Source organism: Myotis davidii, unplaced genomic scaffold, assembly GCF_000327345.1.
Source record: "Myotis davidii unplaced genomic scaffold, ASM32734v1 scaffold594, whole genome shotgun sequence".
Taxonomy (NCBI): domain Eukaryota; kingdom Metazoa; phylum Chordata; class Mammalia; order Chiroptera; family Vespertilionidae; genus Myotis; species Myotis davidii.
In genome coordinates, this window is record NW_006285787.1 from 777,615 (window position 1) to 790,831 (window position 13,217).

The following is a 13,217-nucleotide window of genomic DNA, read 5'->3' on the forward strand; positions in this document are numbered from 1 at the left end:
TATGAACAGAATAAACTGGTGATTATAATAGAATCAGTGGCATAGAAAGGGAGTGGACTGACTATTCTTGGGGGGAAAGGGATGTGGGAGATGCAGGAAGGGACTGAACAAAAATCGTGCACCTATGGATGAGGACAGTGGGTGGGGAGTGAGGGTGGAGGGTGGGGTGGGAACTGGGAGGAGAGGAGTTATGGGGGGAAAAAAGAGGAACAAATGTAATAATCTGAACAACAAAGATTTAATAAAAAAAATAATTGGGTTGATTGCTTATTAATAGATTATTAAGAATTAAGTGGATGTGTTCATGTTTGTACCTTGAACATAGACTTGGTGTAGGTTGAGGGGAGGCTGGAAGAAGATTTAGATTGTTTCCTAAAATTTGACTGCCATCGATATAAACAGTGAGGTGATAATAGGAAAGCAGACAATAAGGAGAAAAATAAGAACAGTGTAGATTCCCAGTTTTTCTGGAACATGTATTTCAAGTGGGCAGAAATCCCAGCTATCTGGTTTTGATTTGGGCTGCTAGGTGCCCATTAAAAACAACAACAACCCTCCCCCCTCCCCTCCCAAAGAATAAGTAAATAAGAAGAAATAACAACAACACCCAAACTGCAAATGTGTAAAACGTCACAATTCATTTGAATTGGGCTTTGATCCTCATTGACTCAAAATACTGTGAGGATAGTTTCCATTGACACTCTCAGTTGCATACTGACACTTTAATGGGAATGCATTTATCTGTAAAATTTTGTTTTTAATTAACAAGAGGGAGGTGAGGTGAGTAAAGGAGGAGAAATCATTGGGAAGGACAATAAAGCTTAGGGAGAGGAGGAGGACAAGGAATCAGAATTCAGAACGTAGAAATTAATAAAAACAAACACTGCTTGCTCAGTGGTGAGAGAATCAGCCTACAGAGTGAAGGGTTACAGGTTCGATTCCCAGTCAAGGCCATGTACCTCGGTTGCAGGTTCAGTCCCTGGTGGGGCGCGAGTGGGAGGCAACTAATAGCGGGAGGCAATTAATTGGCATTAGATGTTTCTCTCTCTATATCTATCCTCCCCCCATCCCTTTCACTCTCTAAATGTCAATGGGGGGAAAATAGCCTCAGGTGAGACTTAAAACAAAACAAAAAACTTAGAAATGGGAGCCATAAAGGACACATTTTAGCTACTGTAAAGTTTCACCCAGGAAATGATGCTGCAACCAGGACTCCGCATCATATACTAAGGACCACCTGTTCCTGCTCAGCATCTGAAGATGCTGAAGGCCCTGGTCCCCTGGTGGCATTCCAACATCCATGAAGACAATGGTGACAATGGGTTTCTGCAGAGAAATGGTAATGAAACTCAACTGTGAAAGGGCCACCTCACATGGGTAAGCCTTGCCCATGTCCTTGACTTACCTCTGTCACTCTCCTCCCCTCTAATCTAATCAATTAGAATTTGTTGCTTACAAAGACAGAGGTAACAACTAGCATAGGTGTACCTCCTTCTTTGATCTAACCTTTAATTAAGTACAAATAAATAATGCAATAGTTGAAGTCTCTCAACTGAAAAGATCGGAACAGAATGGACCCTATGAAGCTCACGCATCCCTGGGGCTGCTGTAGCTCACTGTAGGAGTTCCCGGCTCTCAATTACAGGATTGAAATGTCATAGTTCAGAACTAGTTTTCCCATAACCTGGCACTTACCTGCCAAATACCCCTTCTTTCTTACTACTCCCCAGTACTAACCTTCCCTTCCAACAAGGCTAGTTTCTGTACTACTAAGAAATAGAATTGTGGTGTAATAGGCCTGGAAAGAATCTCAAAGATTATCTCGTTCAAGCTCCCTCACTTTGCAGATGAGACAACTGAGGCTCAGAGAGGAAGAGGACTTCATCAAACTCCCTTCCTTCTCTCCCTTTGCCCTCTAACTCTAAAGATACGCTGCCCATAGTTGAAAGTGAAATAACTAAAGAACCAGTCCAGTTGTAAGAACTAAAAGAGGAAAAGAATTAGTAGTCTGGTCAAAGTCCTTCCTGTTTCCTCTGGGGATGCCAAGAGGAGGTACAATGAGCTCTGAGAGTCTCAATGTCTCCCTGAGATATCCTTATCCGTTTCTCTCCACAGTCTTCCAAGGAAATGGCTTCTGGCTCCTTCTGATCTCTTTTTCCCTTTCTTTCAAGGCGCAGAGGAAGCGCTGAACAGGAGCAGCTGCAGCTTGGGTTATATATGCCATCTTTAAGAGAAAATCCTGAGATGACCCTAGTTGCCATTACACTTAAAACCAAGTAGGGTCGAATGAATGCAGTACTTGCTCTAGGTATGAAATTTAAGGGGCACCAAAAAGCCCAGTAATCAAGATGATATTTTTAATGCGACATTTAAGAATTAATTTAATTCAAAACAATCCCTGATGAACAAATATCAAAAATGTAGATAACAGGACTGGCCCTGTGTGGGCACAACTCATGTACTTCGCTCACCTTAAATCCAACCCTGTCAGATTGGCCTTGATTTAAAATTGAGATATTTTGTTCATCAGAGATTTTTGCATTAATTTTGATTTTAAAAAAATATTCTTTATCTAGATTACTTGGGGGAGGGTGCCGCCCTTAAAATTTGCATGTAAAGTGAGTGCCTCGCTCACCTTATCCTAATCCCAGTCCTGCATAGGATTCACTCTTGGCTCTCATCAAATGACCCAAAGAAAAGGAACACGAAATTGAAACACATGCATCGTTTATGATTTAATTCGGTAGAGTTTTGTTTTTTTATTGAAGCAGAGTAAGAAGATTCCAGCTCATTTAGTTTTTTATTGAAGCAGAATAAGAAGATTCCAGCTCAGCCATACTGGAAGGATAAATGAATTACTGGTGGCTACCATTTCACTTGGGCTTTCCCCCATGTCCACAGTCAGATGTGCACCAGGAAGAACCAGAACCAGTGCCCCTGGGAGAGGAGCAGAGAGGATCTCAGATTCAGGTGCTGGTCTCAAGTTATTCAACATATTTCTGGAAGTTAACGGGCCCCATGTCATCGCAAGTGACTACAATAAACCCCTCTGTGGGGGAAATGTGGTACCTGCAGGCAGGATATCTGATACCTTCAATGAGCTTACAGACTGTCATTTTGAACTTTGTCTCACTCTGGAAGCATAAAATGCTGGAATGGTTTTGGCAAGCCGTCCTCTTGGGAGAAGTGCAAACACGATTGATCTGTCGAGGCCTCTCGTGGATGAAGACATGCTCCTTTTTGCAGGTGTTGTCAGGTTCCTTGATGATTCTTTCTAAGATCATGTGGTTGCAGTACCTTACAGCAATATTACTCTGAGGGTAGTCCACGTGCAAGTGTTCTATGGTTGACGCCACTGTTTCTTCATACAGCTCGTTTTCCCAGAACACAATCATCAGGAAAATTATCACCATTAGTATCATCAGGGGTAAGAGTCCCTTTACATCTGTGGCTTTAATTCCTATAGAGTAAGGGGAAACAGAAAGTAGCAGTGGGTAATGAGAGTCCCTCCATCCCCATCGTTTGCTCCCCCACCCTTAGGACATTTTATTTCCCTCATCTGCTAATTCAAATCATGCTTAGCCTGCAAGATCCAAGACCTTTCTGACCATTTCAACTCTCAGAGTTTGGCACTGAAGTGATCTCTAATTATTTCCATTTGTTTTACTTCCATCACTCCTTGATGGCAGGTATCTGATCTTCTAGTTCTCCCGAATCTGTCAGAGAGCTTAACACAGAGACGGACAGACAGAGGTGCTCAAAAGTACCCATGCCTGCTTGATTCATTCCTGTTGCTGAATGAGTTCCTTCCCATAATTGTCTCAACTCTAATTCCACCCAATTCTTCATGCTTTTAGCACTGTCTTCTAATCTGTCCTTCCCAATTCTCCTTCTGCCAATCCCAATGGGCTCTGTCAGCTCCTCTTACCTTTCCTTTTTGCTGTAGCTTTCACAAGTAACATATCCTTGTGATCATGGATCTGAGAAAGTCCTTTGTGTCTCGCTGTTCTCTGACAGTAACTGGTAGGGAGCCAGTTGAGCGTGGGGTGGGCCCAGTAGAAAGAACAGCAGGGAGGAGCCTGTAGGGGAGTGTGCTTGGATGCCTTTGGAAAGGAAAAGACCTTAATCTTCAGAGGGAGAGTTGGGTAAGGCGGCCCTGAAAGTGTCCTCATTAAACAAGTGTAGACTTTTCAAAACATTTAGTAAAGTGCTGATCTGTGCCAGACACAGCATTGTCTATTTTCCAAAATTTCATCCAGTCCTTAGTCAAACTATGAAGTAACTATTATCTCCCTTTCATTAATGAAGAAATTAATTGCTGAACAGTTCAAGTGGAGATGGGAGATGACAAGGGTACTAAGAGTATCACTTTCTCAATGTTTACACTTGAACTCCAGTTTCAGTAAGTTTTATTCCCATGTGGTGTTCAAGACAAGGCAGAATAATCCCCTGACATTAACATTAGTCTTAATAATGCCCTAGAAAATATAGCAATGGTCCCCAAACTCTGCTGAATATTACAATCACCTGGGCATTTTTAAGTGCTACCTTGAGACGTTCTGCTTTAATTGGTATTGGGGTGACCTGGTTTTGGATTATTAAAATCCTTCCAGTGATTCTAATATGCAGCAAAATTTGGGAACTACTGATTTACAGTATACATTGGAAACCTACATGGAAAATTGTGGACAAGGGCTTGGTGTAAGATCAAATTATTAAGACCACAGAATTATTTTTGTTGCTATCATTTCCTGGCCATTTGATATAGGAATGGTAAAACAGACTTAATTTTACCACTTCTTGCCCTGAAATGATTTATCTTTTGAAGAGACATCTATGTAGTCTCTCTCTCTCTCTGTGTGTATACACACACACACACACACACACACTCACACATATATATATATATATGTATTAGACAAACATGGTAATTGACCATACCTTCACTACACCTCCCATTGGCTAATCAGTGCGATATGCAATTAACCCAACCAAGATGGCGGCCGGCAGCCATGCAGCTGAAGGGAGCAGGAGGCTTGCTTGCTCCAGTGATGGAGGAAGCCAAGGTTCCCTGCCTGCTGCGGCCTGGCTCTGAGCTCCAAAAGCAACAAAGTTTCAATTATAGAAGCTAAACAAACCCCAGATACCTGCTTTCAGCTAGCCACGGCCTCAGAGCTGGAGTGAGCAAGAGCTGGCTCTAGCTCCAGTGACGGCAACAAAGTTTCAATTATAGAAGGTAAATAAATCCCAGAATCAAAAAAAGAAAAAAGAAAAAAAGGAGAGGCTGGGAGCTTCAGTCATTGGCTAGCCTGAAAACGGCCCACAGCCCCTCGCCCAGACTGGCCAGGCACCCCAGTGGGGACTCCCACCCTAAAGGGGGTGTAGCCAGCCTGAAAACAGCCATCAGCCCCTCACCCAGGCTGGCCAAGCACCCAAGCGGGACCCCCACCCTGATCTGGGACACCCTTCAGGGCAAACCAGCCGGCCCCAACCCGTGCACCAGGCCTCTATCCTATATAGTAAAAGGGTAATATGCAAACTGACCCTAACAGCAGAAAGACTGGGAATGACTGGTCACTATGACACACACTGACCACCAGGGGGCAGACGCTCAATGCAGGAGCTGCCCCCTGGTGGTCAGTGCACTCCCATAGCCAACCTCCTGTGGCTGGTCAATCTCCGGGGGTCCCTCTCCCCTGGCCAGCCAGCCCTGTTCAGCCCGGATTGCCGGCCAAGCTGAGGGATGCCACCCATGCACCAAATTTCTGTGCACCGGGCCTCTATTTTATATATATATATATATATTTCTTATTGATAAGAAGAAAAACATTTTGGGGTAAAAATGGTCTAGGAAAGACAGAGAATCCTGGAAAGGGATTTAAAAAAGTGTCTCTTTCTATACAACAAAACCATAATTCCAGACCATGAAAACAGACAACCAGGATGTTATTATTTGCTTTCCCAAAACTTTCATGCTGGGTGCCCTTTCAGAATTGAAACAGCCCTGTTTCGGATATGTGTTTGCACAATGCCACAAAGACATAAGTTGACGAATCTAATTCTGTTGATGAATTTTCTAATTAACAAATTTTGATTTGCACATCATCTTGCAGAAACATTTTCATTGTATAAAGAGAAACCTATCTAAAGAGATTGTCGTTACACATTTCCCATATGGCTGCTAATGACAGAAAACTCAAAGTAACGGTTGTCTAAGGAAGATGGACCTGTATTTCTCATGTGAAAAAAGGCCTGGGCTCATTAGTCCGGGACTGGCCAGGTGCTCCAAGGTTCTGATTTCTGTCTCAACCTGTGACTTCTATATCACAATCCAGATGGCAGCTCTAGCGCCAGCCCCAGCCGTCACATCTGCATTCCAGCCAGCAGGGAGAAGAAAGGCACAAAAAGGGAATGGCACTGCCTGAGGACACATCCCAAAGTTTCACACATCATTTCCATTTACATCTCATTAGCAATAATTTGGTCACATAGTTACATCCAACTGCAAGGGACACTGGGAAATGTAGAGTGGGCGTGTGCGTACCTAGAATTCGGTTTCTCAATGACAAATTAGGGGAGAATAACTACTGGAGGACAAGTAGCAGCATTTGTCCTGCTTGCCTCCAGGCAAACATTGTCTGGACACTGTTCACGAGTGCGCTTCAAGAAAAAAATGTTCCACAATTAAACATTTGAGAAAGATTGTTAATTATATTTCTTCCCTTGGAGAGTCACAATATCCACAACACACGAAATTTTGAGAAACACAGCGACAGAGAAGCTGAACTAATTTCATTTAACTAAGGATTTAATAAATTGATCTGAGCATGGGCCTTCACTTAAGGGGCACCGCTATGGGACAGGGTTCTATGGAATATCAGTTTGAGAAATGCTGCAAGGGACTAGGAGCCATAGAGGGTGCTCAGGTATCTGGGTGGGAACAAAGGAAACTATAAGCAAAATGGGATGGAAATAAATAGCCCAGGTTTCCAGATTTGGGGGGATTGCCCTCCCTTTAAAATCTGCATAACAACAATTCAAGTCCCATTCTTCATTATTACTAGAATTCTGGTTATTTTCCCAATATGATTTAAGAGTTCTTTGAGAAGTGCTTTTCTCTCTTATCCACAATGAATCCTCCAGACTTCCCCTCCGCTCATCCTGGCTTCCTCTCATCAGTGCTTCTCCATGGTGTGACGCTGCTTCATGCTCCTCCCAGTCTGGATACTCCCCTGCACACTGAATACAGGCTATGGGCTATAACAGACTTTCTGAAAATTTTTAATTGCAAAAGAGAAAAAGAAATCTTAAGGCTGATTTACATATTTACTACTCCTGGCAGCCATTACAGGACCTGCACAAGCACTTCCTTTCGAATTGTCCCTTTCCTTGGCCACTCTGACGTGGGTGTGCTCATTCACCTTTTCATCTGCTTCCTATCTCCTCTTTCTCAAGTGCTGGGCACGAAGAGACTGCGATCCTGCCACAGAGGGGCCAGGGGCACTCTTCTTCTTCGGTTTGTTGTTCTACTTATTTATGCATCATTGGTTGCTTCTTGTATGTGCTCTGACTACGGATCAAACCCCCAACATTGGTGTACTGGGATGACACTCTAACCAACTGAGCCACCAGCCAGAGCAAGGGGCACTCTTCTTGAAGATGCACTTTCTGAGGGCTTTCCCCACAACGGAGGAAGCACGAATTGCCCTAATCAAAGAATGGGAATGAGGCCTAATGACCTCACTACCAGCCCGCAACTACTCCTTAGTCCGCCACTGCCTGGCTCCCCCAGATTAAAAAAAGAAGAAGAAGAAGAAGATGTTTTCTAAGTCAAATACATCAGTCTTTAGCTATTAATTAAAAATACAGAAACCTGAGCCTTACCCCAGACCTGGGGCGTGGAATCAGACTCTTGTGGGAGGTCCTGGAATCTGCACTTTTACTGAGTAGCCCACCTCTGGGGATTGTAAACTGGAGTTTAGGGATCACCACAATGGACGAGGCCTGAATTGGTAAACAGCATAGTAATTTCTAAAGAGCTACACCCACCCCACAATGAAACGGACGTTTACGTTAATATATGGAACAGTCAGTACCCTGCACGAAACCCTGCATGTGAGTGACTGTCCTGCTTCAGAGCTTCCACAAGGTAAAGGTAGGCACTTGCCCCATGTCACGTGACTAAAGCAGCTCCTCAGAGTGCACCCCCTCCCAATGCACAGGGCAAGGGCCTTCCTCCCAAACACACCATTCATTGGAAAAGGAAGGATTGGTCTTTTTTAGTTCTAATCCTTACTTATCTGTGTTCTTTGGCAATTCTGGGAACCAGTTCAAAGGGGATCCTGGAGATGAGGGGAGTGATTTGGGTTCCATCAGAAAGAGAGTTTCCAGGGCTGGGGGTGGGGGTGGGTGGGGGCTAAGGGTTTAGGCAAGACACCGAGGGTCTTCAAGCAGGGCAGTAGGTTGGGAGCAGGGCCCAGGCAGGGATGACTGGCAGTGACAAAGCGACGCTAGGAACACCATGGATACAGGAAGGTCGTTTAAAGTGGAAGGTACTCGCCTCTTCCCTCCATCCTCTAACCCTTTCTTCCTGCTTCTCTATCGCCCAGATGCCAACTTTTAGCACCGTCTAAAGACCAAAAGTTTGGAAGTGCTTCTGGTACTTCTGAGTTGGAATCTTTCCCTCTTCCCTATTCATTTTCACCAAGGAGCCCTCCCAAACTACTTTTGCTTACTACTCTGCTATGGAGAACAGTCAGATGATCTCTCAAGTTTCTTTCTAACCTTGGAAGTGGGCCTTGCCCATGAGGAAATCTCTGCTGGTTCCCACAAACTCTCAGGCATCCAATGCAAGCCCGGGTGTCAAGAAATATCCCTAAGTCAGGGCAAAGGGCATGAAACTTTATCAACTCATGCAGGAATCCTCCTTTAAATTAGCCACTTCCATCTCTTCTTTGAAATTCCACAAGAAGGCCTCCTCCCTGCTTCCTGTACATGGCTTAGTGTGAACAGTTACTCTGTGGGGCAGAAAAGGGTCTGTTTGGCTTTCTGCATGCGTGCTGGGTGCTCTGGGAGGCCGGAGCATGTGGCCTTTGCTCCAGCACACTGCCTGGTACTTCACAGAACAAAAAGTGTCTGTGGAGTGGATGAGCGGATAAAGGACTTCAGAGCTTGTGCTCTTCTGCCACTAACTAGTTGTATGATCTTACAAAGCCATGTCACTTCTCAGAGTCCCAGTTTCTTCATCTCTGAAATGGAGGTGGCAGGAAAGAATAAAGGCAGAATCGGACTATCTGTGAGTCCCTTTCTGCTGTCACAAACTAAGGTTCTGAGCTCAATTAAAGTGACTCCACTGGCTATAATATATTTTATTAATTTTTTACAGAGGGGTAGAGAGTGAGAAAGAAACATGGATCAGCTGCCTCCTGCACACCCCCTATTGGAGGAGTGCCCACAACCAAGGTACATGTCCTTGACCGGAATCGAACCTGGGACCCTTCAGTCCGCATGCTGATGCTCTATCCACTGAGCCAAACCAGTTAGGTCAAGTCCCTTAAGATGACAATTCTCTGGTGGCCACTTCTAACCCCCCCCTCCCTCCTGCGTGCGCGCGCACACACACACACACACACACACACACACACTGGGGCAATAGGGCTGTCCACTCTACCTCCCTGCCTGGAGGCAGGGTGAGCAATGGGGAAATGGATCCTGTGTACCAGGCCCAAAAGTGGGAACTGGAGCTCTGATTCAGGAGTTTGGCAGAGTAGCCCTGTGAAATAGCCTAAGGAATTGGCATTCTAGTCAAGGGGACACCTCCCTAAAACAAAAACACCTGCTACTGAGGCAAAACGAAAGGGCCTGAAACGCGCCTACGTGGAGGGATTTGCTGGCTATCTTTGGCAACAGCAACGCTGTTTGCTAAACAAGCTATGAACTGCAAGATTCATGCAATAGCTTCACAAGCCTCTGGGCAATCTTTCAAATGCCCTCCCACGACGTGGCCTGTCTCTGTCCATGTGAGGTGGGCAGACGGGAGCTTGGGTATGTCCAAGGACAGGCTGCTTCTGATTTGGGCAGAACAAGTTGGGAATCAGATGAGAGGCTCTCGATCCCAGCCTTGCAGTTCCAGCCCCAGGCTAAGAACACAGGAGGCCCTGTTCTCCCTCGGGGGCAAACCAACCCATTTATTTATTTATTTTGTAACTTGTGTCCCTGAAATGACTGCCTCCAGGTAATAGCCCGGGGGGCCAGGCTGACAGGAGGTTGCCCTAAGCACGTCTTTCTAAGAGCCGCTTGGGAGGGCCCTGTCTCTCCAGCGCTCACTTCTGAGAATGCTTTGATCATAGATACCTGGCTTCTCCTGTGTGTTCCCAGGCTGGGCCCCCAACAGGCATCTTTGAATCCCTTTAGAAGGACCATTACCCATCTTTCCATGCAGCCCCTCCAAGGACACTCCCAGGCTCTGTTTTCCTTTCTGGGCCAATTACAGCTTCCCTGAAAACCAGATAGATTCCTTAAAAGAAGAGAAATGATTGTCCCCACCTCACATAGTCACGGAGGCCCTAAAGAACCCAGATGCATTAAAAACAAAACAAACCCCTCCCTGTTCTCAGAAGCACCCAGCTTGAGCAGAATGAACAGTGAGTGGCCTAGTAGTTGTGAAAGCCTGTCTTGAGCGGCCCAGCCACTAACTAGCTCTGTGACCCTGACCTCAACTCCATGGGCCTCACTGACCTCCTGTACAAGTGGCTGGGAGCTGGCAGAGTTGGTGGATTGCATGAGGTGAAAACAAGTAACAACAGAGTGTTGACAAAACGCACCCAGCCATAACATTCCATGGTGCAGGGCTTTCTTTATTAGAAAGTCGAAAGGGTGCTTTTTTTTTGGTCAACTGTGCTATCACACAGTAATCTTTTTAGAACCCAAATCTAGTTCTGTGCCTGCACTATCCACCCCAATCTCCACCTAAAATGGGCCCATGGCTTTTCATAAGTCTTAAAATAAGGCCTACAGCCCTTACCGCTGACTGCCAGGCTTTCATAGACAGCCTCATTCCAAATCATTCTTCTCCTCTCTCTCCCTATGTAGGATGGGGCAAAAGTAGGTTTACAGTTTGAGTACACAAAGCACAGAGTTAATAAAGCTACTGTAACAATCATAATCTGCATGTCTTTTTCCATACGAACAATTGTAAACCGACTCTTATCCCACTACACACCTCTCTTTCCAGTTCCCTGAGCTCATCAGGCTTCGTTCCAGCTCAAGGTGTTTAACATTAGTTCTCTCATTGTCGGATGTTTCTCACTCCATGCACCCCTCTTCATTCTACCTGGTTAAATCCTGTGTGCTCCTCCTTCCTTAGACAGGCCTTTCCAGGACCCCCAAAGGGAGTTTTGCTTGCATAACACTGGACTTTTCCTTTGTGGCCCTTATCACTAGCATAATAAATTTACTGTATTTCTTGGTTTTAAAAATTATCTGATCGTTTCATGAGGGCAGAAACCACATCTGTCTGATTCCCACAGTCATGTCTGTTCCAAGCACAGTGCCTGGAATATAATAGAGGTTCGACAAATATTTGCTCAATAAATATTCAGTAAATATTGACTTAATGGGCTACCACATAAACAAATAATCTAAAAGAACTACATTTTGCTCTTTAACCATAGTATCAAAGAGTTATTCTTTGTAAAACTTAAAATTTCTTTTTGAGGGTTACTTTGGTGGGAACTTGTAGTGCCATATCGACATGAGATCAGTGTTAATGTAAAAAAAAAAACAAAACCAAACCACTGAAACCTGTAAAGAATTGTTGTGAGTTTATCTGAGCCAAACTGTCGACATATGCTGGGAAGCAAAACCTCAATGAATTGAGATAATGCTCCGAAGAATGGTGGGTTATATCTGTATTTATACATTGGAATCAAAGGAGGGTTACATGAAATCCTTTGGTGATAGACTAGAGAGGTGGGAGAAAGCAAAGCGGGAGAAACCCCTGGGATTGGATAAAAAGTAAAATGACAGACACATACTTAGGTGGGCACAGGAACAATTAACAATGAAGGAATTAGTGGTATCTGTCCTGGAGCCCAGGCACATTACGTTGTGCCCCAAGGGGTCCAGAAAAAGGGAAGTTACAAGTTACCCAGACATTTCAAGGGTATGTTATCTTAGATGCAACAAGACAGATAGGCTCAGTTAAGATAAAGGTTGACCTTGTCAGTGAAGATACCAGCCTAGGATGTAACTGCCCACCATAACTGCTTTTAGTTAAAGTTTAACTAAATTTAGACCATCCTCTGTGGTTACTTTAGATCTCTGAGTTTGCAAGACTGCCATGCAGGCCTTCCCTGAGCTTGTCAGGTTAGCATGTGGCCCCTTTCATCCACATCAGAAAGATCAATGATATAAAAGAAAAATGTTGATTTAGCACTAATTACTACCCAGAGTCTTAAATATATGATTGTCCCTCTGATCCGCTGACTTCAGTTGATAGAAACCAACTCACGAGTTTTGCTAATGGGTGTTTCCTGTTTTCCGCTTTTCACACCATGGGATCTAACTTAAGAAGTCTAGCCTAATTCATGAACAACATCTCCCTGAACAATAAAACAGCTCTCTCCTCTATAAGTTCTGCATCCATATCATGTACACAGAGGGATCAGCAAATAGTGGCTCCCTAGAAACGAATTTGTAATCTGAAGTCCTTTACTGAGACCCTAAAAATAAGACCCATGATGGTACCTGGTTTGTCCACAAGGGGTCAGTCTCCACTGGTAGCTCCTGGGAGCAGCGTTGCCTGTTTGTGACCAGCAGAGGTTCTCACGCCCTGTTCCATATCACCCTCCAGGCATCCTGCCCACATGCCAACAATGTTTCCTCAGAGTTCTTATTCACAGTGATCCTCATCACAAAACTTGGTCAAGTGAGGTTGATGAAGTCCTGTTGGTTATACAGGCCCTTCCCTAACCTTAGGTTTCCTTTTCCTCGCTGTCTCCCTATCGTGGACTTTGTCCATCCGCTTATTAAATCAATTATTTTACAGGCTCTTACAGAATGGCTGTTATATGCAACCTTACAATGTGACCCCCAAACACCATCGGTTCAGAATTTGCTCAGAGTCATAAAAGCCTGAAGCACCTTGGCACTTAAGCAGCTGTGCTTAAGCAAGTTTGCAAAGGAGCCAACCGCACCGATGCCCGATTTAAAGCTTC

General features: G+C 44.6%; 1 protein-coding gene across 1 annotated transcript; it reads right to left on the reverse strand.

The window, feature by feature from the left end:
- Positions 1 to 2,845: 2,845 nt before the first annotated feature.
- Positions 2,846 to 4,366, reverse strand: RNASE12 (ribonuclease A family member 12 (inactive)). The gene is made up of 2 exons (XM_006756760.2): positions 3,929 to 4,366; positions 2,846 to 3,460 (listed from the first exon to the last, which is right to left on the reverse strand). The coding sequence occupies exons 1-2, from the start codon at positions 4,170 to 4,172 to the stop codon at positions 2,985 to 2,987; spliced, it is 720 nt and encodes a 239-aa protein (XP_006756823.1). The 5' UTR covers positions 4,173 to 4,366; the 3' UTR covers positions 2,846 to 2,984.
- Between the last annotated feature and the right edge of the window lie 8,851 nt (positions 4,367 to 13,217).